At 38.2% G+C, this 26,738-nt stretch overlaps 1 protein-coding gene across 4 annotated transcripts in view; it reads left to right on the top strand.

Moving 5' to 3' along the window:
• LOC124883699 (rho GTPase-activating protein 42) overlaps positions 1-26,738 on the top strand; it is a 135,443-nt gene that overhangs the window by 67,149 nt on the left and 41,556 nt on the right. For all 4 annotated transcript variants that reach the window (XM_047390938.1, XM_047390937.1, XM_047390936.1 and 1 more), the window contains exon 4: positions 14,970-15,041. In XM_047390938.1, coding sequence (XP_047246894.1) covers positions 14,970-15,041 — 72 coding nt within the window. The remainder of the gene's footprint in view (positions 1-14,969; positions 15,042-26,738) is intronic.

Genomic DNA, 26,738 nt, shown 5'->3' with positions numbered 1-26,738 from the left:
TTCCCTTAAGAATTTAAAACACCATTTTTTATTTGATGATTTCAAAATACATTTTACCAAGAAACAAGAACAGCACTGTATGTACAAAAATTAACCTTTTCACAATAAGAAAATAGATTGTTGTGGTAAATTACCATCTTGATTTATCCTTCAGGTTTTGTTTTTGAGAGGCATTTGAAGGCCATTTTAATTTCTAATTCTAACTCAACATCCATGTTGTTTTTAAGCATTTCTCCCGGTTCATCTTGGAAACAAAAAACACATGTACATAATTTCTTCCAAGTTCATTCAACCTTGTCTTTCACTTCTACTTTGTTGTTTTGGGTCTGTAACCAGTTCTTACTGAGATTCACCACTTTGCAAACTACATCCTTCTACTGAGAAAAAGGAACTGAGCATTTCTACAAATTACATCGATCAAGAAAGTCCAGTTTGGAAATAGCTGCTGTGAAACACAATACAGGCATTGATTTTAAATCAAAGAGCAGAGTTTATAAATTGGATTTAAAGATCTAACCACAGGCCTTTCTATGCCTACTACCTAAGAAAGATATAACGACTTCCGACAAAATTCAAAAACATCTTGTGCCTCCCGGATTTACTGCGAGAACCAGCTTTTAACAAAACTGACTGTTGTCTGTTCTGGATATACGGTCAGATTACATAGAAACAAACCTAGAAAAATAACTTTTATGGAGCTGATATAAAAATCTTAAGTGATTCCTTTCCTTTGATCTGCCCCTGATGTCTTAATGCTTTTATCTTGTAAGGTATCACTTCAGTTAGGAAAGGTCACCAGTTTATCAAATGGAATGCTCTTTCTCGTAGTCAGGCAGGTTTGAAACCTGTTTGTGGACAAATACAGGGGCCAAAGTTGACATGTAGTTATATTTTTCATGGTTTCAATTTAATCCAAAGAAATATACGTCAAATATGGCAAACATTGTACTCTCATTTCAGAAACCAAATTATAGTAGCTTGCTCACATACAGGTCCTTCTCAAAAAATTAGCATATTGTGATAAAGTTCATTATTTTCTATAATGTAATGATGAAAATTTAATATTCATATATTTTAGATTCATTGCACACTAACTGAAATATTTCAGATCTTTTATTGTCTTAATACAGATGATTGTGGCATACAGCTCATGAAAACCCAAAATTCCTATCTCACAAAATTAGCATATTTCATCCGACCAATAAAAGAAAAGTGTTTTTAATACAAAAAACGTCAACCTTCAAATAATCATGTACAAGTTATGCACTCAATACTTGGTTGGGAATCCTTTTGGCAGAAATGACTGCTTCAATGCGTCGTGGCATGGAGGCAATCAGCCTGTGGCACTGCTGAGGTCTTATGGAGGCCCAGGATGCTTCGATAGCGGCCTTTAGCTCATCCAGAGTGTTGGGTCTTGAGTCTCTCAACGTTCTCTTCACAATATCCCACAGATTCTCTATGGGGTTCAGGTCAGGAGAGTTGGCAGGCCAATTGAGCACAGTGATACCATGGTCAGTAAACCATTTACCAGTGGTTTTGGCACTGTGAGCAGGTGCCAGGTCGTGCTGAAAAATGAAATCTTCATCTCCATAAAGCTTTTCAGCAGATGGAAGCATGAAGTGCTCCAAAATCTCCTGATAGCTAGCTGCATTGACCCTGCCCTTGATAAAACACAGTGGACCAACACCAGCAGCTGACATGGCACCCCATTTTGGCATTTCCTTCTCCCCAGTCTTCCTCCAGACTCTGGCACCTTGATTTCCGAATGACATGCAGAATTTGCTTTCATCCGAAAAAAGTACTTTGGACCACTGAGCAACAGTCCAGTGCTGCTTCTCTGTAGCCCAGGTCTGGGGAATGCGGCACCTGTAGCCCATTTCCTGCACACGCTTGTGCACGGTGGCTCTGGATGTTTCTACTCCAGACTCAGTCCATTGCTTCCGCAGGTCCCCCAAGGTCTGGAATCGGCCCGCCTCCACAATCTTCCTCAGGGTCCGGTCACCTCTTCTCGTTGTGCAGCGTTTTCTGCCACACTTTTTCCTTCCCACAGACTTCCCACTGAGGTGCCTTGATACAGCACTCTGGGAACAGCCTATTCGTTCAGAAATTTCTTTCTGTGTCTTACCCTCTTGCTTGAGGGTGCCAATAGTGGCCTTCTGGACAGCAGTCAGGTCGGCAGTCTTACCCATGATTGGGGTTTTGAGTGATGAACCAGGCTGGGAGTTTTAAAGGCCCCAGGAATCTTTTGCAGGTGTTTAGAGTTAACTCGTTGATTCAGATGATTAGGTTCATAGCTCGTTTAGAGACCCTTTTAATAATATGCTAATTTTGTGAGATAGGAATTTTGGGTTTTCATGAGCTGTATGCCAAAATCATCCATATTAAGACAATAAAAGACCTGCAATATTTCAGTTAGTGTGCAATGAATCTAAAATATATGAATGTTAAATTTTCATCATGACATTATGGAAAATAATGAACTTTATCACAATATGCTAATTTTTTGAGAAGGACCTGTAATGTTGATTTTACTACTTACAGCCAGAGCTTTGTTTATAATATAAAACTGGATGAATAATAGTTGGAAAATAAAGCAAAGGTTTTCTTGTTCTGCATCTGGGAGTACGTTGTATTCACTGGTATTAAAAACAAAATATTGCTGGTTGCTTTTGTTGATTTATACAGCACAATCTCCTATTTATTGCACAGGTGACAGAGGTGCAAAAAATTACATTGTTGTTATGAAAACCCGATGACTCAGAGATGCCAAAGGCTTTTCAGGGTCAGCAGATTATCTGTGCAGCAGAGAACCTAGATTAGTTATGTGAAGTATTTTTTTCAGTATTTTTTTTACCTCACTCACCATCCTTCTCATTGTGTTTGGTGGCAACATAAACTTGGACACTGTCCAGCCCTGTTTGTCACAGTTCTGACTGTAAATATGGGCAACTTTAGGTGAGTATCTTTTTTCTTGTAGCCATTTCCTGATTTCAGGTCAACACAGATCTACATTCCCTGGATGGTATGTTCTCCTTTCTTTCCCATTTTAAAGAAAGAATGGCAAAGATAAATGGTACTCTTGTCACATCTTGTTTATACTCCACAGAAACAGGAAGTAATTTCTTCACGTATAAAGATAAACAAGTTTTAATAAATATTATTTTACCTTATTTTTCCCATTAAGAAGAAGGGTTATAAGAAATGAGCTTTCACATTCATATTTATACCTCTGAATAACAGGAGGCAATTTCCTAACTTATTGAGATCAATGCCCATCTGCCTTTACTTTAATGGTTATGTTCTCTTGTCTTTGCATTTTGAAGAATGGCTAAGAGAAATAGGCCACTGTTTTACATTCATATTGATAAACTCGGTGAAAGAGGAAGTCATTTGCTCATCTATGGAGATTAGCATACTTTTGTCTTACTTAAATGGCATGTTGTATTGTCTTCCCCATTTTAAAGAGTGATTTAGGGAAAGGACTCCATAGATGACAAATTAGAAGTTCCTGGACACACAACTTCAAAAATAAAGTCTAAATTACAAAAGTTCTATAGTTATTTTTTGGAAGTTGTTCCAAAAAATAACTATAGTGCCAACAATAATTTCTTATCCTGACATTTATCTCTGAATTTTTGTGTGTGTGTGTGTGTGTGTATGTGTATGTGTGTGTGTGTGTGTGTGTGTGTGTGTGTGTGTGTGTGTGTGTGCGTGTGTGTGAGAGAGATTATGGTAGTAAATGAAAAAGAAAACAATTTTAAAGCTTGTTAAATATCATTATAAGTAGTACTTACAGTGCCTTGCGAAAGTATTTGGCCCCCTTGAACTTTTCAACCTCTTGCCACATTTCAGGCTTCAAACATAAAGATATAAAATTCAAATTATTTGTTAAGAATCAACAACAAGTGGGACACAATCATGAAGTGGAATGAAATTTATTGGATGTGTCAAACTTTTTTAACAAATAAAAAACTGAAAAGTGAGGCGTGCAATATTATTCGGCCCCCTTGCGTTAATACTTTGTAGCTCCACCCTTTGCTCCAATTACAGCTGCAAATCGCTTGGGGTATGTCTCTATCAGTTTTGCACATCCAGAGACTGAAATTCTTGCCCATTCTTCCTTGCAAAACAGCTCGAGCTCAGTGAGGTTGGATGGAGAGCGTTCGTGAACAGCAGTCTTCAGCTCTTTCCACAGATTCTCGATTGGATTCAGGTCTGTACTTTGACTTGGCCATTCCAACACCTGGATACGTTTATTTGTGAACCATTCCATTGTAGATTTGGCTGTATGTTTTGGATCATTGTCTTGTTGGAAGATAAATCTCTGTCCCAGTCTCAGGTCTCTTGCAGACTCCAACAGGTTTTCTTCCAGAATGGTCCTGTATTTGGCCCCATCCATCTTCCCATCAATTTTGACCATCTTCCCTGTCCCTGCTGACGAAAAGCAGGCCCAAACCATGATGCTGCCACCACCATGTTTGACAGAGGGGATGGCGTGTTCAGGGTGATGAGCTGTGTTGCTTTTACACCAAACATATCGTTTTGCATTGTGGCCAAACAGTTCAATTTTGGTTTCATCTGACCAGAGCACCTTCTTCCACATGTTTGGTGTGTCTCCCAGGTGGCTTGTGGCAAACTTTAAACGAGACTTTTTATGGATATCTTTGAGAAATGGCTTTCTCCTTGCCACTCTTCCATAAAGGCCAGATTTGTGCAGTGTACGACTGATTGTTGTCCTATGGACAGACTCTCCCACCTCAGCTGTAGATCTCTGCAGTTCATCCAGAATGATCATGGGCCTCTTGGCTGCATCTCTGATCAGTCTTCTCCTTGTTCGAGATGAAAGTTTAGAGGGACAGCCGGATCTTGGTAGATTTGCCGTGGTCTGATACTCCTTCCATTTCAATATGATTGCTTGAACAGTGCTCCTTGGGATGTTTAAAGCTTGGAAATCTTTTTGTATCCAAATCCGGCTTTAAACTTCTCCACAACAGTATCTCGGACCTGCCTGGTGTGTTCCTTGGTCTTCATGATGCTCTCTGCGCTTTGAACAGAACCCTGAGACTATCACAGAGCAGTTGCATTTATACGGAAACTTGATTACACACAGGCGGATTCTATTTATCATCATCAGTCATTTGGGACAACATTGGATCATTCAGAGATACACACTGAACTTCTGGAGTGAGTTTGCTGCACTGAAAGTAAAGGGGCCGAATAATATTGCACGTCCCACTTTTCAGTTTTTTATTTGTTAAAAAAGTTTGACACATCCAATAAATTTCATTCCACTTCATGACTGTGTCCCACTTGTTGATTCTTCACAAAAAAGTTAGAATTTTATATCTTTATGGTTGAAGCCTGAAATGTGGCAAAAGGTTGAAAAGTTCAATGGGGCCGAGTACTTTCGCAAGGCACTGTATATTTGGGAAGAATGCTGTAAATCTCTTTTTGAATAACGCAGTTGGCTACTAATAGCTCTTAAGAATAATAGCTGGCAGCACTTCCACACTAAAACAGATTGCTTTGTTGCACTGGCTTCCAAAGCGTTACAAAGGATTGCAGTCAATATGTTAGCAAGTTATTTTTAAAAGTTATTATTTTTACGACGGCTGGGTATTCAGTCGCCCTTCAGTTAAAGACACAAATATAAATAGGACTCATTGTTTCACTGTGCAAACAGTTTTATAAAGATTAGAATGTTTGGTAACTCTTACTCCTGGTGTGAAGACACATTCATACGTTGACTTTTTGCCCCTTATTATATTTTATCACAGGCAGCATAACAGTACTTACAACAAACAACAGGAAACCCACTTGGGATCCATAAACCAACCACCATCTCTGTTTCACCAGCTTCTTCACAACTTTACTCCATAGCTTACACTTTGATAAAACATGGATTGCAATTATGTCACATCTACCTTCACTCTGTTGTACAACTCCACCTGCAGAAGGTTAGTTTTTATTTCATTCCTCATAAATGTTTGAAGACGACGTCTCAGCCTGCTGCAGGTGACAGTTGTGGAGCAGATAAGATTTAACCCTGGGAAGAGATTGTTACTCCCTGCTACAAACACCCACATACAGCAAGGGAAATAATTATTGAACACATCAACATACTTCCTTCGTAAATGCCTTTCTAATGGGATTACTAACATAAAATTTTAATTTGTGCATTATAGTAATGCACAAATAATCTAAAGAACGTCAGTAAAGAAATAAGTGTATGACCTGTGTGTAATAAATATGAATGACATGGAATTGGTATTGAACACATGAATGAAATGAGGACAACGCCACAGAAAATCAATGCAATCTGTATTTTTTTTGCTGTTTTAGAATCATATTTTTGCAATGCATGCTGAAGATGTCATTACCAGCGAAGGCAAAGAATATACATTTTAATTAGTGTATTTAATATTTATTCCTGCTGCCATTCCACTTTATTTTACATAAATTGGTATAAATTGTACTAATTTGTGTTGAGTTTGTTGCATTTGTGGAATAATTGGGTTGTTACCAATGTTTGGTGTAAATTTGATATACATAGCTCAATTGCACCTGATATATATTTACAGAAACTAATGTGATGTTCAACACTTTTTGTTCCTGCTTCACACAAAACATAAATAATAAGCTGAAGTGAAATTGACTCCATGTTCATAGTAAAAGTTAGATTGAGTCCTAAAAGCCTTAAATTGATTTTCTCATTCTATTATGTAAAACAAGAAGATCATTTTTTATTCAACACCCTTAGGTCTTGGCTATTCATACTTTAATAAGTTTGGCTAATTCGTGTTGTATGTTCCTGCCGTTGCTATGATTATAACTTTATGTGTTGCTGATATTTTCTTTGATGCTTATGGCTTTTACCAGCTGTTTTACAACACCAACAAAGAGGATCTGACACCTTGCTCCCACATTCTTTTTCATGTGAAGAAATGACTCCAATATGCTCTCATTTTCACTCATAAGGTGTTCCAGCAGCACCTATTAACATCCCTTTAGCAACACTTGAAAATAAAAGACTGGGGGATTTCACACTTAATAAATTGACAGACCTGCAAATTCAATTCAGTTTCATTTTAGCCGCAGAGGTTCTGGCTGATCATTCAGACATGACAGTTCAACAAAGTTGAGCATCTAATGTGGTGAAAATAATCAATTTTAACAATGGGTGAAATTCACTGAGTTCCTTCTTTGAATCATTTAATTGATATTTATCAACCAGGGACCTCATTAAGCCACAAAATTGAAGCCACATCTTTTATCAGAATATTCATAAACAACTGGAAGAAATACAAGATAAACTTCCAGGGGTTGATTTGAACTGCTCAGTTGTGGGATTAACATCTTGCTAAGCACGTGACTCATACCTTTAGAAGTTTTAGATCCATGTCTTGTTCAACACAGTGTTAGAGTTTTGCCACCTTGCAGCTCTTCGTTCCTTTATTCTCATCTCGCCTTCTTCTGCTAAACCAACAGACTTAACAGCAAATCAATACTTGGCCAAAAGCCTACTCTCTGATGTGCTTGTTTCTATCAATGTATCTTACAAATGTTTTCACTGAGCTGACTGCATCCTGCAAATGATGGAATATATTTGACGCTGTGTTTCTCCTATAAATCACTATTACAATGCTTTTTTAATATTTTTCTCTTAAGATGTTCTGTCAAATTTGTTGCGAGATACAATTACTAAATCCTCCTGCTTTGCAGATTTGAAGTGCAGAACAAATAAAAAAAAAGTTTTTTTTTTATGAAATAGTAGGGCCACAGTAACTCAGTAGACTGTTATGGTGTCTTTCTATGAAACCAAGCTTCTGTGAAACCTTTGGTAAAAACAGCAAAACAAAACAAAATTGTTGAAAAATCAAACCCTCAATTTGAGTACATTTACTTAGTAGAGAAATATTCCTATTTATTGTAATGCCTGTTTTTCAACAAAATCCCCACTGGCACATTTGTGGGTTCCACATAACTTTCCCCTTAAATAAACACAACATAAGCAGTTTTGTAAGTTATTTGTTAAGCTTATGCCAAGGAATTCTCTTAGAATTAATAAAAATGGGAAAGACAAGAAATCCTGCAACTCCACTGTGCTCATCCTCAAAAATCTAAAATATCTTATTGCCTTATATTGCCCAAATATACGGACAGAGCAATAATAAAATACTTTACAACAACTGGAACCGTGACAAAACTAAATGAGGACCCATGTTTTTCTTGCCACCACACATGGTAAGCAGGATAGGAAGGGTAGTAAGGCAAAGATTACTGTCAGAAAACTACAGGAAAGAGTGGCAACTTGGGGTCCCCAATTTTTCATAACAACCATTTGATGCAATCTACATATCAGCCTGTTGTTTGGAAGGCATGTCCTATCTTCACAAACACATGAGGGTGGCTAAACTCTATTGCAATTATTTCTGGAGCTGTAGATTTGGTCAGAGAAGGGTTAGATTTAGCTTTTGAGTAACAAACTTACCAGGTGGGAAACACAGGAATAATGTGCAGAAAAGCACCTAATCCCCATTGTTAAGTATGGTGGAGGATCTGTGATACCGTGGGCCTGTTCCTCTTCCAATAGCCCTGAGAACTGTTCTAAAGTCTTTGAAATATGAGAACATTTAAAATAAATTCTGGTGTGTCTGCAGTTATTGAGCTGTATAAGGGAGAGTGTAAAAGTGTAAAAGAGGACACAGGAGGATGTAGAGAGGAATGGTCAGAGATCCCTATATCCAAACTTGTGAAATGTTATAGAAGACTAAGTGATCTCCTATTGGCCAACAACTTTTCCAGACATTGAGTTTTCTAATAAACAACATAAGATCTTCCTCCCACTGAATAAATACACTTAAATAAAGGTTGAAGATTTTCCAAGTGAGATTATGCTACTGCAATAAAGGGTGAGTTTGTTTTAAGGATTCCTACACATTTTTGCCAGGGTCACCAATAATTTAGGGTGCTGTACTTCTGGGACATTAGCATAGAAATGCAGACGTCAAAAGAGGTGGTTGACATCTTTCACAGAATTGACGCCCTTGAGAAAACAACATGACTGATATTCTCTGTACTTGCAGATCAAATCCAAAAGCATTGGTTCTAATCACCTTTGGGCAATTGTTTTCTCATGACTGTTCCAAAGCAGACCAGTAATGTTCCTAAAACAGATAGGGACATTTAAGACAGCTCTAAAATGTGGTTCACTTTAAACTTTTCAATTTGGTGTGGTCTTGGTGGCATTCTAATGTTCCTCTGCTTAATTAACCTCGGAGTTACATTTTGGATATTTAGACTGAAGAAAACTGGGAGCAGGGGAAATGTGGCACATTGACATTCCCCCCTCTATCTAGTAATGAAATTGCTTAGTGAAATTGCACCCTTTCAAGTGTCACACCGAGCCGACTCATGTGGATTTAATCCTGTTGTGAGAGGTTGTTGCTGAGGGCATCGGGCACAGTTTCAACTTTAAAGTAATCCATTGAGCCTTACATAAGTTGGCTGCTTTCATGTATACTGTAAATATGTATGTCAAAGTATTGCAATTATAATCTTCAAATCTTCCCATACTAATTACTCTTGTACCCACAGTAAATAATGCGCTGATTTCTAATAATTATTTTGAACTGAGGAACTTATATTAAGCCAAGATCAAGAGAAATTCCATTTAGCCTCCAACCCTACTAAAATACTTGTTTATACTGTTTTAAATATTAGATTGGGATCTTAAAATGCGGAGTCCTTGTATATAACACTTTAATTATGTTAACTCAAAATGATATTAGAAATCTACATTTAAAGCAGGACAATGCAATGTTCAATTAAACTAAAAGCATTAGAGATAAGACAGAGGAAATAACATTAACATAATGGCAGAGTAATATAAGCATTGCTGTTCACACAGATAACATAGTGACTCTGATATGATTGGAGGATTAGTACATCTAGATTTGATGACCATCTGAGGTCCTTTACATGTGCACTGGTAGTTGCCTTGATTTTACGGTGCATAAGTACCACCTCATTTAGTAATGGCTCATACCACAGGATGGGAGTGGCCACCTGGCAAAATCTCCACAAATTTCTAACAAGCAGCTGATTATAAATACAGGGTTAAAATGTATTAATGTATTTAAAGAGGAACTCTTATTTCACATATGAGTAATAAGCCCTCAGTAGTTGAATCGTATGTGTGATCTTGCCATGATTAAGTTTCTGATCTTATCTGAAGCTGTAATCTTGTACAGTGAGAGTTGAGAGTGGAGTTTCATGCCATGTGTGAAATGTCATGGTTTATGGATATGTGTTGCAGTTATCACTTTTTCTGTAGGGTTAGGAGATGTGATTGTTTTCTGGTTAATTTCCTCATTAGAAACACATTCTGATTATTATTTGATGTATAACTAATTAGTTAACTAATAATATACTGTAAAATACTGTTGCAAAACACTTTTCATCTCATGTTTACTAGGAAGATTCCTTCATATAGTTTCTTTTCGGCATGATAACCAATAACAATCTAAACAATAATGTTTACATGTAATATGGAATAAATCTAGGGGTGTGTTCTACTGAAGTATAATGATTTGCCTCTCTTATAAACCATTCAATATGCATAACTCGGACATGAGGAGACCTCGATTTTACTGTGTAAAACTGCTTGAGTAAAATCTAAAACTTACTGGGTCTGATATGGACTGCCCCAGTTATGTAGTTAGGTTTGGTAATTTAACGCAACAAAGTTGGATTAGGAGTACGAAGCAGCAAACAGGGTTAGGTTTATCATCTAAAAATTTGTTCAAGTGTCAAAATGTCCAATGTCCTGGTAATGTTTGGGTTAAAAATAAATGTTTTTTTTAATCCATCCATCCATTCATCCATCCATCTTCTACACCTACTTTAACTTAAGCAACCATGCAGCCCTAAATGATTATTTTTACTTTCATTTTGCAGTATTGATTATTCAAATAAAACAAATAAAGAAAACATCCTGAGAAGACTGTTGTTGGCTGTTATCGATACCCAAATTCATTCTCAATATTTAGCAAAGTATTAAAATGACCAGTCTACGTTGGTCTATATATTGACTTTATGACCAATTTCTGGTCAAAGTGTGAATGTTGTGTTATCTTAAGTCAAGACTTCTTGTTTTCTAGTGTGACTAAAGGCGTTAACACAGCACACTGACATTAACATTATTTATACAGGATAATTTTACCATCCAGTCATTTTTATAATTTTTTATTCCATCTTGTTGAAAATATTCTGTGAAGTCTGACAAACTGGGTCTTAATTTTTGACCCAATGTTTGGTTAAAACTACTGTTGGAGTTATCCCTAATCTCCTGCATGCTCGTTTGTTTGGTAAAGCTAAGACCTCCTATACTGTTATTAATAAAAAACAAAGTAATAAAAGAAACATGGAGACTGCAGTCTTTAGATGCCTGTACAGGGAGAAGATCGTCCGAGTCCTTCTGAAACTTCCGAAACTTCTGATTACTTCCCCAGGAACAGCAGTCTTTATTCAAAAGCCAGGCGTATACTTGTACATGAAAAAACATACATTTTAATCGACTGATTTCATATCTGGAGCTGTCTGACACCCATTCAGCTGACTTTTCGACACTTCCTGTTTTTCTACTTTTGACCTTTATTTACATATGTAGAAATATAAAAATATCTGTTGTCACTGGGCAGAAGTCTTGCATATAAAAATATATTGTTGTCACTGGGCAAAAGTAAGTCTTACATACAGAAATATGTTCTTGTCGTTGGGCAGAAGATTTACAGAGACACATCCAAAAATATCTTCAGTTACTGGGCAGATGATATCTAAGTCCAACACACACAAATATAAGCCTGTTTGGAGGCCTCTAAGTTACACAATACATTTTATTTCACACATTATTAAACATACTTAAGCATAGCCATACCAATCCTATAAGCATAGCATGAATATTTTCCAACACTACCTAACAACATTAATGCGGCATGTGTTTTAAAAATAAAACCAACATTTTGTTTGTGTTTATGTTGTTGTGATCTTCAGTATATCTTGTTCTGGAGAGAATGTGTGAGAAACACATTTTTTTCAGTATAGCTCAAATTCAACTTAACCATAAAGTACTTGTGCCTAAACTTAAATTAATGTGTGGCAACATTGCACCAGCAGTGATTCATTTATAATGCTGTCTTACTTTCTATCATAGTGCAAATTACTTTCTACCTTCCTGCAGGTCGTCTTAAAAATTTCCAATCTCAATATCTTTAACAGAGTTCACAATAGTTCCTCAGGATCACAGTGAGCCAAGGCAGCCCCAAATATCTACCTTCAGTGACAAAAACATCAAGTTCCATCTTGCTAAACAGCACCTTCAGAGCTGTTGTGAGCCCTCGACATGCAAACTTGTTCCAGCACATCCCCCAACCGCCTGCTGCCAGTTTATAGTTTGTCCTTGACATTTCTGAGGCTCCCCCAGTGGTCTGACAGTTACAGTTTGACCAGCCGCCCACCTTTACAACATCCACACAAATGTCACTGCTTGTCTAATCTGTCAGAGCAGAATCAGTAAGAAAGTGATCCACACTTAAATTGTGATACAATACAACTTTTATAAACACTGATAATAAAAATGTGAAACATCTGTTTGTCAAAAATAGAATCCTTCATTTTTATTGTTACAGCAAAGCTAGACATTTACAAGCATAACGTGATCTTACAGCAATACTTATAATTGCATATACTCTTGCACACCTCTTGAAGCTTTTCATATTACAACCACAAACGTCAGTGTATTTAGTTTTAATTGTATGTATTTGACAAACACACAGTGGAGCTAAAAGACCTGAAAACTGTGGCATGCATTTGTATTCAGCCCCCTTTACTCTGGAACCTAAACAGAACAAAATAAAATTACAAGTGCAACAACATTCAGAGTCCATTTTTGTAGATTGTGTTCTGTAAAGGCCTCAGATTAAAAAAATTAAGTTCCATGAAAGGTCATAAATGGAAATAACACTGAACAGTGGAGACTTGTTTTAGGAGTTGTCAGTAAACCAAAATTTCTCCAAGATCAAGATAGTTCATCGATGACCTATCTAGGAAGTCACAAAAGAACCCACAACATCATTAACTGTCTCTGGCTTGAATATCTCAGATTGCAAGAAGAGGTTTGACCTGGGCTTGACCACATGGCTTTAAAAGTAAAGAGTAAAAAATGTAAAATTAATTCAAAAATGTACCAGTAGCTGATGTAAAAAGATTAAAACTGGAGTAATGTGCTGTCTTGTGCTGTTTCATGTGTTGGTTAAAAGGCTTGTAGCAGCATTCTGAACTGACTGGAGGCGATGAAGATCTTTTTTATTCAAACACAAGAAAAGGCTGTTACAATAATGGAACAAGATGGAATACAAAGCATGAAGAATGATCTCTAATTCAGCTTTTGACACAAAAGTTTGAAGCTTTGAAATATTTGTTAGCTGAAAAAAGCAGTTTCTGATTAATCCACAAAAACTTGACTCCATGTACACTAGAGAATAAAAAATACCAAGGTTTTTGAGATTTGGTTTGACAGAAGGGGCCAATAAAATATTGCTTGATAAACAGTGTGTTAATTCAACCACCTTCGAATGTGGATAAATCAAAACAATTCTGCAAAGAAGAGTGGGCCAAAACTGCTCCACAGCATCGTAAAAGACTCTGGTTCCACAACCAGTTACTAGGTTTAGGGAGCAATTACTTACAATGTCAAATGTTAAAGGTTTCATTTGAAAATACATTTTTCATCATCTGAACATTTAATTGGGACAAAAAAGCTAAAACCGGGCAATTTTACTTGACTTTATGACTGCAATAAAATTCATTGTTGTTTATGGCTGTAAATGGATGTGACAAAATTCAGATTTTTGTACTTTAAAAGAAGCAGCAAATTAATTTTGTTTCAGGGAGATTTTGATCCCATTTTTGAAGCCACTGACTGACTGTGTGATAGGTCTCTGCATTTAGATTAATGGTTCAAAACAAAAACTTTATCTGCAGAAAGGTTGTGTTCGGAGGAATACGGCTCAGGAGCTGATAGCCCATCTGAGCTGACAGCTGTAAATTAGTGCTGGTATCATGGATGTATTAGATCTGGGACTATAGTTTATCATATATACTCACCACACAGAACCGCACCTTAAATCACCTTAAGAACCATGTCATTTGTGACAGACTCTCCCTTTGAGCGGCTCCACCGGTCTAATGTCATCCGATCCTGGAGGATGAAAACCCATCCGTAGGAAATTCAGAAGCACCTTAATGACACCTTTTTGAACCGCTCACCCGAGAGGATTGAGCGTGAACTGTAATTGGCACAATATATCTCACCCTATCGCTTTCTGTCTAGAATAAAAAGGGAGAGGCCACAGGAGAGACCTTTCTCTCTAGTCGTGACACTCCAGAGGTCGCCAACATGTGGAGGCGAACACTGCCTCAAAAATGTAAATGCATCACAGGTTGCGCTTGTAAAGCTTCCTCATCTGTACAACCGTGTCATATATCAGTGAGGTTTGACAATCCTGGTGCTACAAAGCTCACATAAAAATTCAGCTTCTTTTCCCCCAATCAAGACCATGGTTAGGTGTTTTTTTTTTCTCTACTGAACTCATTTTGGTCCCTCTCAGTAACACATTGTGTAATATCACTGGTTTAAGAGATACTAGTAAATCTGATTGTGCTAACCCCCATGTGTATTTGAACCTAATTCATCCTCTCAGCTCTTTTGATTTGAGACAGGGGATTCTCACGCATAATTTCCTGTGTGACAAACTGTAACAAAACTGAATGCCTTCTAAATTGGGTTTTGTGGTATATTTTTCCTAGTGTTATTTTGAATCATTTGCAGGGTTGCAATAACTCAAATCCCATCTTTCAGTCAGGATGACATCCTCTCTCTCTCTGTTTTCTTTGGTTTTATGTTTCAGATTCAGAATGCAGATGATGTCTTGATTACTCCCTTGGAAAAATTTCGGAAGGAGCAAATTGGAGCAGCGAAGGTAAGAGACCCCCCACGTGCTCAATTAGCATCGAAGTAGCGCCAGAGATTTCAAGGGGCCTGACACCCTCACCCTTTCCCATCAACCCCACCCCCGTCTCTCTCGCCGTCTGTAAATCATTAATTAAAACTAAAGTGTGACACTGCCAAGAAAAGTGGCCTTCTCTTAATTAATCAGACTCGTACGGGTTAGAGACAATGACATCACTTTATAATTTTGACATTAGCAGGATTTAACACCTGCTCATTTTTTTAAGTTAGCTTTTTTAATGTTTAAATTAAAAGTGGCACATTGACCCAAGCAATTAATTTTTGGCTGATAAAGGTTTGTACGTTGTGGTTCTCTGATCCTGATTCACCACAACTTATTTCATATATTTATACCCATCTGAAAGTCTGTCTTGCTATGTCTTTGACCTTTCACCTTTTCAGACAGGTCACTAGGTAAAGATGTTGATGATTCAACATTTTAATATCAAAGAATATTTCAAAGAAAGAGTCAACAGAATCCTGTGCTAGTTTATAAAGGGAGAATAGTTCCTGCTGGGAGGAGATCAAGGCACAGCCACAGATATTGCTGAAGGGACTTTATGTTCCTTCTGGCCTTCGAACGCCCTGAGAAGAAGGAACGTTCTCCAGAAGGAACTATAAAATGTCCAAAAATATTTTTTGTCTCATTGCATAGTAGTTGAATGGATAACCTTCATACTAATTGGGGCTATCACTTGAAATAGAATGGCTGAGGTTAAAATTTACATAAAAAGGGAGTGGGCATGGTGTCTCTACACAACTCAGCCTAACTAGTCATGCAAAACTACCACTAACTTGCCTGTCAGACCTTTCAGGAAGTAAAAGAAAACTTGCTTTCAAAATAAAAGTATGCCTGGAAACTAGGTTTTCTTAGTAAAAACAACCAACATTTTTATTTTAACCAACTATTATTGTTCAGCTGTGTTAAGATAGAATTAATGTTCATTTTTGTACCAATATTAATAAGTTTTAAGAGAAAAATGAACAATAAAAAATAAAATAGAATAACCAATATGAAGCACAATGTGCTTATAATGCATGTAGAGTTACAGTTTGATGTAAACGTCTTGGAATAAAAAGGTTTTACACAGCTTTTTGTATGTCCTCACAGCAGCGCCACTCACAATATGGCTGCGGCGTCAGCATACAGTCTGCAAGCCCATGTGGCATCTGTTCTTTTATGTCTCTTGTCAGTTACCATTATTATTTAGGAGTTTATAAACACATGATTAGAGTTAAAATCAGAATCAGCTTTATTGCCAAGTTCGTACATACAAACAAGGAATTTGACTCCGGTGCACTTTGCTCTTTTGTTTTGTTTTTGCATTACAGAATATTTATATTTACAATGTACAATATACACATATATAATAAAAAGGTGCATTTGCAACATCTGTATGCTGTTGTTTTGGACTCTACTGAATTTTCAACAGAGAAACAGCCTGGGGGAAGAAACTGTCTCTGTGGCGGCTGGTTTTAGTGAACAGTGCTCTGTAGCAGCGGCCTGAAGGTAAAGCTCTGAACAGTTTATGTGCAGGGTGTGTGGGGTCTGCAGAGATTTTAGCAGCTCTTTTCCTGACCCTAGACCTGTATAAGTCCTGGATGGAGGGAAGGTCAGCCTTGATGATTCTCTCTGCAGTCCTGATTATTTGTTGCAGTCTGCGTCCGGTTTTGTGGATGAGCCAAACCACACTGAGATGGATGAAGACAGGACAGATTGAATGATGGCAGTGTAGAAGATGACCAGCAGCTCATGTGGAAGGTTGAACTTCTTGAGTTGCCCCAGGAAGTACAGTCTCTGCTGGGCCTTCTTTTGAACAGTGTCTATTTGTGAAGACCATCTCAGGTCCTCAGAGATGGTGGTTACTAAGAACCTGAAGTGGTCCACAGCTGATACGGTGTTGTTGAGGATGGTGAGGGGGGTGTATGGGGGTGGTGTTCTCCGAAAGTCCACCACCATCTCCACAGTATTGAGTGGGTTGAGTTCAATGTAGTTCTGACCGCAACAGTGGACCAGCCGATCCACCTGCTGTCTGTATGCAGACTCATCACTGTCCTGGATCAGTCCAATGACAGTGGTGTCATCTGCAAACTTAAGGAGTTTCATGGACAAGTCCGCTGAGGTGCAGTCATTTGTGTACAGGGAGAAGAGGAGTGGGGATAGAACACACCCCTGGGGGGCACCAGTACTTATTGATCTGGATCGGGAGAAGATGCTCCCCAGTATCACCTGCTGCTGTCGGTCCATCAGGAAGCTGTTGATCCACTGACAGGTGGAGGCTGGGACGTTGAGCTGGGTGAGCTTCTGGTGGCGGATGTCTGGTATGATGGTGTTGAAGGCCGAGCTGAAGTCTACAAACAGGATCCTGGCGTACGTCCCTGGGTGGTCGAGGTGTTGCAGGATGAAGTGTAGACCTAAGTTAACAGCTTCATCTGCCGACCTGTTTGCTCGGTAAGCAAATTGCAAGGGGTCCAGCAGGGGGCCTGTGATGTCTTTCAGGTGCTTCAACACCAGCCGCTCAAAGGATGTCATGATTACAGACGTCAGGGCTACAGGCCTGTAGTCATTTAATCCTAGGATGGTGGGTTTCTTGGGAACCGGGATGATGGTGGATCGTTTGAGGCAGGAGGGGACCTCACATTTCTCCAGTGACTTGTTGAAGATCCTTGTGAAGATCGGAGTGAGTTGATGTGCACAGGCTTTCAGGCATGATGGGGAGACGTTATCAGGTCCTCCAGGTTTCTTTGTTTTCATGCGCTGAAAGAGCCTGTTTACATCTTCCTCGGAGATCTTTAGTGCAGGCAGAGGATCTGAAGGTAGGGGGTTGGTTGTTTTACGGGTCAAATTTGTTCCTGAATGGGATGTGGAGGGGATGATTTGAGGTGTGAATGGCTTCTTGTCATGTCTGCAGTAGAAGCCATTCAGACGGTTGGCCAGGAGACGACTCTGTTCAGGAAGGGTGGGGGGGCTCCTATAGGCAGTCAGGTTTCTCAGACCGGTCCATACAGCTGAAGTGTCACCAGTAGAAAGGCTGTTCTTAAGCTTCTCACTGTAGCTTCTCTTTGCTGCTTTGATCTCCTTTGTTAGTCTGATCCTGGCCTGCCTGTATTGCGCCCAATCTCCACTGCTGTGAGCTTCTTCCTTTTCCCTGCGCAGATTCCTGAGGTGTGGAGTAAACCATGGCTTGTTATTCCCAAAGGTGCAGAAGGTCTTGGTTTGCACACACATGTCCTCACAGAAACTGATGTATAATGTCACCACATCAGTTAGTTGGTTTAAGTCAGTGGCTGAGGTTTCAAAAACAGTCCAGTCTGTGCATTCAAAGCAGGCCTGTAGTGTCTGCTTTGATTCCTCAGTCCACTTCTTAACAGTGGGAACCTTGAGTTTGGAAGCTCTCAGTCTCTGTCTCAATTATTATAAACGAGTAAAACTCTCTCGGTGAATAAAACGGTTTACAGATAATGGAAAATGACTCCAGATCCGGGCTACATGTTTTTCCCAGCACTTTTACGTCTCTGCACCAACTTTCATTTATATAAAAGCATATTCTGCCTCCTCGCCTCTTCCCTGATAGCTCCGCGCTGCGATCCGCTCTGAGCAGCTGGAAGTCCAGCAACAGCAGTGCGCGGTCCGGGATGTTTTCACTCAGCCATGTCTCGGTGAAGCAGAGAACCGCTGATCCTTGGAGGTCTGAGTTTTTACCGGTGAGGAGAAGCAGCTCGTCCATCTTGTTGCTTAGAGAGCGGACATTTGCCAGGTGGATTGAAGGCAGTGGTGTGCGAAGTCCTCTTTTGCGGAGCTTTACCAGCACGCCAGCACGCTTTCCCCTTCGACGCTTTCGCCACAGTATCCCGTATAGTGCCGCAGCTCCGCTTGCCAGGAGCTCAGTGAACCTCGGATCGATGAAAGATGGTGAAAAAATCCCAAGAGAGGACTCTCTGATGTTGAGAAGTTCCTCTCTACTGAATGAGACCACATAACTGTGGCTCGAAAAACATAAAAATACACAAAATACAAAAACAAAGAGAGAGCGAAGCTCCGAGGCAGCCATCGTCGGCGCCATCTTGGTTAAAATATACCTAGCTCCAGTTTTACAGGGTTTTCCTGTACAGCAAGTCGTGATCTATATCTTGAAAGGTGATATATAAAGTTGAATTTTTTTCTTACTTGCTTACAAATTTTAAAAATGTATTTGGTTCAGTTTAGGTCATGTACATGCTATGCTGTTTAAAGCAACAATACTGGTGTTCTTCACAATTTTATGTGCAACCACAGATTCTGCCATTGCAAGGTTTTTATTGATAAAATGAAAACCAGATTTTCCCATCACCCACTTTCTTGAAATAACTGGGCCATGTAAAAACTTCCAAATGTCACCTTTACAGTATCTTCTTCCTCCTGCAATACAGCTGCAGGAAGGACAAAGTTAATGCAGTTACCCCTTTTTTAATCAGATTACTGTAATCCTGTTACATGTAATACAGTCTTCACTAACTTATTGGATCTAGATGATTGATATCAGTCGGAACTGTGCACAGTGTTGCTTGAAGGCATCTTGGACTCAGAGTTGACATGTTGCTAAGGATGGGGTTTACTCTAAAGAACAGTGTGGGTTTCTTGCTAGCAGCCACACTTTCATTTCTGGCCAACGCAAAGGCATGATATGAAAGTACAGCGGCTTGTCTGTGGTCAGTCCCCTGGTGAATTCACACATGAGCGAGATGGAAGAACGCGGGCTTTTATGCCGCTCTCCCACTACCAACTCAATACTGTACTATGAATCATTTGCACATCTTAACATAGCTTTTATATTTGTGAGGGAATTCTCAGCCTCAGTCAGACTCTCTCCCTCTCCCTTCCTCTTTCTCTCTCGTTTTGATTTATTTTACATGCGTTGACAGCCACTGGTCTGCAGATATAGTCATCCTGCTGTACTTCATTGGTCTCTTCACAGGCCAACCTGCAGCATAATGACACCATTCCTCTTCCTTGTACTGAGGTGTGAGTATCATCGCTCTCCCTGCCCGGTCAGACTGAATAACCAATGTCGCTTCATGCCTCAACCAAAATGAAACAGCACAATTTGCTGCCATTTGTGTCTTTCACTCTCCTACATCAACATGCTCAGTGTTATTGCTCTCACTGTCTGTTTTTATAAAATGGTTTCTTAAAAGCCACAACCCCCCATTACTCCCACTACCTCTTATTTCCTCTGACCACTTCCTCCTAATGGCTCTGTCCTCCTGCAGTCTCTCCTCCACTAAACATTAGCCCAACTAGAGTGAGATAAAACACACACATCACGGGCTACTGAGCAACTTTCCACGGTTCCGAGAATCTGGAGAGATCCGCAGGCCGTCTGACCCTTCCAGTTATTGCACTTGATGCTGTCTGAGAACATCAGTTGGACAATCTGGGAGCACTTCCCTTATATGGACATACTGGGAGTAATCCCACTGAGGTTATGTACCAGTGTATTACCTTCCTAGGCACAAGCACAACACTTCCACGGCCATGATGTACCAAAAGATTGACTTCAGCTCTATAGGACATCTTAGGGGCAGCCTGCTTCACACAGGGCTGCACCAAATGTGTTGGACTTAAGCCGCTCAAACATTGCAGTCTGTGGATAACACACACAAAGAATAAACATAAGAATGTAAATAATTAGTATTTTCACTGGAACACCATATGTACCGTTAGCTAAAGTGAGATGTAGGTCAGAAATCGATGTAACACTTCCTTTTTTCAGTTTCAGGCATGTTTTTCTGTGATCTGAAATGTGTTTTTGAGCTTACTGCAATAGTTTCAGAATTAAAACAGGAAATTAAAGGTTGTTCCTTTTTTTTAGTTAACTTGCCTGTTACTGTTAGCACATATCTCCTTTTTGAGTTAATCAGATTAATTCTTAGTTCAGGCCAAAAAGCCTTTAAAGCCTTTAAATAAATGTACATTTAGTAGCATCATCTCGCTGCAACTTCTAATTTAAGTATATTTATTTTTCCTGGGAAAGTATGCAATACTTAATTCATACAAAATACACATAACTCAATTGATGAAGCATTTTAATTATTTTTTATATACCTTTTTTTGTCTAGGAACTTTTATTTAATAATACATGACTTGCTGTTTCCCTGACATATAAATACGATGTGACACAAAGGTCCATTTCTCTTAGCAACTTTTCAAAATTGGAAAGACCAGAGAACATGCCATTCAAATAAGACAGATGTGTGTTGATCTTCATTAGTAGGAAACGGCAATGAGAAATAGCTGTTTATTTACCCATTCTCCTTATGTGCAGTCAGGATTAGTTAGTTAGTTTGTTAACTATGTATGTATTAGATAATTACTGGTATAGCAAGTTTATGTTTGTTTGTTTATTTAATTAACAGGGACAATGTATAGGATCATTAATCTCAAAGGAAAATATGCTTTATAAAACAAATGTATGTATGTAAAGTATTGTGCAAAAGCTTTAGGCAGGTGTGACAAAATGCTGTAAACAAAGAATGTTTTCAAAAATGGAAGTGTTAATTATTTATTTTCATCAATCAACAAAATGCAGTAAATGAACAAAAGAGAACTCTAAATCTAGACAATATTTGATGTGAACACCCTTTGCCTTCAAAACAGCTTCAGTTCTTCTAGATACAGTTGCACACAGTTTTTGAAGGAACGGCTGGTAGGTTGTGGAGAGTCATGGCTGTGGAGAATTTGTGCAAACATACCCAGATGGGTTTCTGGAGGCCCTAGACAATTACAAGAACTGTTTAGATCTTAGAGAATTCTTGTCACATTATAGTTTATAAACATGGACATGAAATGTTTTTGTATTACGAGCTGCTCAAAAAATACCATACTAACCAAAATACTGTGGAATAAAGGGTTGAGTTAAACTGGTTGAGGGAAATACTCACCAGAGTATTTTCCAATAACGGATTCTCTCTTTTGTAAAGGGGTTTATAGACTTCATTAAGTTCTGTTGTTTTTCTTGAACTGAGTTAAAGCCTGCTGTGTGTGCTGTTCGTTGTCCTTCGAATGAATCTACATTCTAATAACGCATATATGCTGAGTTATCAATTACAACATTTTTGAGGATTAAAGGACGATGACGATATCCTCCACCTACCACACTTATGACTTTTTTTTAAAATAATCTAGCATTTTATTTTTATTTTAAATCAAATTTGACAAAAAAGCTGATTGTAAACACCTTCATTAAGCCAAATCATATTTAAAAAATAATTATCTCCCATCGTTTGCCAACATGCTTTTCTTTTATTTGATTTTTTTGTTTTTCATTTATTGTTTCATTTATCCAATCTAAAGATGAGTGTAAAAAAAATAAAAGTAAAAAAGTACACCAAATTGCAAAGTCATCTGTATTTGAATATGCCAATTAAAGTTTAAAAGTTCTAATTTTAATTAAATCAACTTTGTTGATAATAAGTTACTGTAACAACAATAACCACTATTTATTTTTATCATACAAATTGGAAATATGATAATAAAACATTATTTGAAATAATTTGAAATCATATTTCAAATAAAAGAGAAACACCATTAAAACTGCTTATTTTTAAAAGCGAATATTTTTTGTTTTCAAATTATTGTAGGACGTGATAGGTAACTTGTCATCAGGCAATGAGGCGTCAACTGATTTAAATCAAGTAAAATAGTAGCAACTAAATAAATTCAATATGAGTGAATTTATATTGAGTAAAGGTATTTTATATGTTGTTTTCCAATACAGACTATAAACAAATATTTTCAGTTTATGTTTGCTGGAATGAAAACATGTTAAAATATTCACAAAATTCAGATGTGTTGCTAAATAAATAATGTCCCTTTATTGTGTTCTCTCCTCTTTTTATAGAATTGTCTAACATAGGTTCATTCTATTTTATGTACATATCAGGGAAACATGCATGAAGCAATATGCTCATTGGAGAACAGATGAATAGTTCCAGATTTAGCTGCTAACCAACTGTCATCTGCATTCCCCTTGGTATGGAGGTGTAATAAACATGATTCCTCAGGTTTCTGTTTACTTAACTGAAAATATTTTCTTTACAACGACTTCCAAGCTTAACTTTGACTTGTAATATTTCCTCCTAGTGTTTTTACTTCACCTTTGACCTGGAAGTGCCTCTTCATAAAGGACACCGTTCCTTGGTTTCCTGTAACTTCCTATTGGTTATAAAGTTTTCCTCAAACCTCTGGATTTTAATAAAGCCAAATTGCTGTGAAAACAGTCCTAATAAGAGAAAAATAAACCCACGGCTATGCAGCAGCCAAAGTTCACTTTATTGTGTTTATTCAAAGTTGAATTGAAATGAAATGAAAAGAGACTACTCTTAATATCCCATAGAAAATGGTGTACTTTTGGATGAATAACCTTGTACCAGATATGAAAGAAGGTTGGTTGTTCTGTTCAGATTTTACTTCCTGTTTTTGGTTGATTCTGACTAGATGATTCTAATTCTTTGTAATTTTTCCTACATGTTATCTCAAGGTTATGCAGGGAGAGAAATATACGCTCTGATCTTGACAGGGATAACTCAAAGAATCCCTACAGAAGAAGATGTAGATCTACAAAATGGTTTTTTTCCACATACTCTATAAGACTAAAGAGACTTTGGAAGATTGATTTTATAAAGCTACTAGCAAAGAAATACAAAAAGGAACTTCACTGTTCTGCTGTAAACAATTTGTATGTTGTGTTTGCATTTAAGTATTTTCAAAGTTTTGGACATCGTCTTCCTACCTGTTACATCTCCTCAGAAATTCTGGGGGTTTTTTTAGGTAGAGAGAAAAGCTTTTTCTTTGAGCTTTGCTGTAAACTGGCAGAATTTAACTGAAGGCTTGTGTTCTGTCTGTTTCCCTTGTTCATCTAAGAGCAGTTCATGTGTGTAGCTATTGCTGTTTCATCACCACTTCTGGACCCATGCTCCAATTAGCTGCGTCTAATGAGCTCATAGAGATAGGTTGCAGTTCTCCTTCCATGTCACTGCTCAGAGAATTCATTCAGAATCAAAATGTGGTGAAATATGCTGAAAATTATGCCTGTCTGCTCACTGGTGTTTGCATAGAGTGTTGACCAAAATGTTAGGAACTGTAAAATAAAATGTCAAATATAGTGCCATTCAAATTTATTCATACCTCTTGAACTTGTACATATTAAATCCATATTCTATCCACACACAAAAAGAAATACAAACAATATGCCAACTGTGGCTTGGATATCCATGCAGTTCCCTTTACACAGATACCCCTAAAAATCTAGTTCTGCCGTTTCCAAAGTCCTGAGAGGTAGATTAGAGAACATTAGTGAACTATCAATGCAGTAAATACAGTCAGATTGGATGACAAGCGTCTGTACACAGAGATTGTTAATCCTTGGTGCAGATTCTCAATCTGATCTTAGTCAGGGATTTCACTGAGTCATTCTAACAGATCATATTCCTGCATATGCTTGGACTGAAGCCATTCCATTTTGTATTCAGGGTTGTTTTCTTGCTTCAGTCTCAAGTCTTTTGCAGTCTTTAACAGGTTTTCTTTCAAGATTACCCAGTATAAGCTCCATCCATCTTCCCATATAATGAGCTTACTATTCCTGCTGAAGAAAAGCACCTCACAGCATGAAGCTTCCACCTCCACATTTAACTTTGGAGATGGTGCAAAAATCGGAAAAGTGTGGAATGGATATGTATTCTGACCTCTTAATCGGATTCCCTTAAATAAGATCCACTGCAGTTAATTCCATTGAGAGGTCACCTAATTAATAAATAGTGTCCACCTATGTGGACAGTATAAATCCATTTCTTCTGTGAAGGCCCTAGAGGTTTGTTAGAGAACATTAGTGAACAAATAGTGTCATGAGAAAAACAAAAACACAGCAGAAGGATCAGGGAAAAAGTTATGGAGAGGTTTACAATATCTCCAGCTTTGGACATCTAACAGAGCACCACAAATCTACCAAGAGATGGGAGACTACCTAACTGACAGGCCCATCAAGGAGGGCATTAATCAGTACAGCTATTAATTTGCCTTTATGGTAGAGTGCAGGAAAAAAGTATATTTTGAAAGAAAGACACAGGAATCCCTGTTTGTAGTTTGCCACAAGCCATTAAGGGGACAAAGCAATTATGAGAAAGAAGGTTCTCTGGTCAGATGAGACCAAAGTTGAACTTTATTGCCTACATGCAAAACACGGTGTGTGAAAACTAACACCAAACATCAAGCAGAAAACACCCTCCTCACAATGAAACATGATGGTGGCAGCATCATCATGCTTCTCTACAGTAGGGACAGGGAAACTGGTCAGGATTGATGGGAAAATGATTAAGCTAAATACAAGTGAGTTCTGAAAAAAAAAAATACATTGAGGAAGCTTCAAAAGACTTGATATTGGGCCAGTATTCAACTTTCAGCAGGGAAAACACCCCAAACATACAGCAAAAGATGCCATGGACTGGCTTACATCTCAGCATGTGTTAGAGTGGCGCAGTCAAAGACCAGACCCAAATCCAATTAAGAATATGTGAAAAGGCTTGACATAAAACAATATGTGATACTGTTTCATCCAATAGGACTGAACTGTATTTTGTAGGAAACAGGGCCAAATTTAAATTCCTGTGATGTTCAAAGCTCGGAGTTACCCCAAAAGACTGGTTTTACAAAGTGGGGCTAAATGGTCTGCTGACCACACTTTTCAGATTGTATGTAATATTTTTTTTAAAAACATGTAACAGGTTTGAATACTTTTGTAAGGTATGTAGTGTTTTTTTTTTTTCTCTGTACACTTACACAGACACATTCATCTTATTTTTTGCTAATATCTGTTGCCACGATAAAAGGATGGCCCTGAAGCTTGTTGGGTCCACTTTCGAAATTCGCAAAGAACAAGCGGTATCCAAATATCCTTTGTGCAGTCTTTCTGTCAGATCCCAGTGTCTTCACTTGAAAAAAAAAGAGACACATGGTGACATGAAGAAAGCCTTCCTTCACTTTGTTCTCTCATATTTTGCTCTCCAAGTCATGATTGTAGAAATTAGCAGAATTGCTCATTTAGCTGCTATCAGAGCAACCCTGGCTTCACCGGTTAGACATCCCACTACAAAGGAATCTGCATCTGAACATTTTCCTGTTGCATTTGATTTATTCATGAGTGAGTACAAAGCAATCAGATGAGAAAATCTCCTGAGTGATAGGTTCATGTGCTTTTTGAGCACTGATGGAGTGTTGCCAAGTGCTTTGACGTTGCTCGTTCCATTCAGCTAAATGAGCACTTGGAAACACTGGCATTAGTTTGTCAAAACGGCTTCCTAATGTCCGTTTCTGGGTTTGTATCCCTTCATGATGAAGCCTGTTCCTCCAGTTTTAGCTTCGATCTTTTCTTTGAGCTGTACCTCTTTTCACAACTTTCTTTCAGTCTTGTTTGTTTACATTCTGTTCTGTCTGCACATACATACAGAGTAAATGGAGGAGGGAAGATACCATGAACACACGGACAAGCCAACCAAACAGCCCCAGTGTTCTGCTAGGCTATCATTACAGGCGTGCCGGTTTATACACGTTCTGCTAGGATCAAAACAAAATATTTTAACACTTCGGATGATTCAATCAGGCAGAATCTCACATATTCACTGCAGCCCTGGCTGA

This window comes from Girardinichthys multiradiatus, chromosome 18, assembly GCF_021462225.1.
Source record: "Girardinichthys multiradiatus isolate DD_20200921_A chromosome 18, DD_fGirMul_XY1, whole genome shotgun sequence".
NCBI classification, from domain to species: Eukaryota; Metazoa; Chordata; class Actinopteri; order Cyprinodontiformes; family Goodeidae; genus Girardinichthys; species Girardinichthys multiradiatus.
The sequence above is the reverse complement of the archived record's forward strand: the minus strand, read 5'-3'. Positions and strand labels throughout refer to the sequence as shown.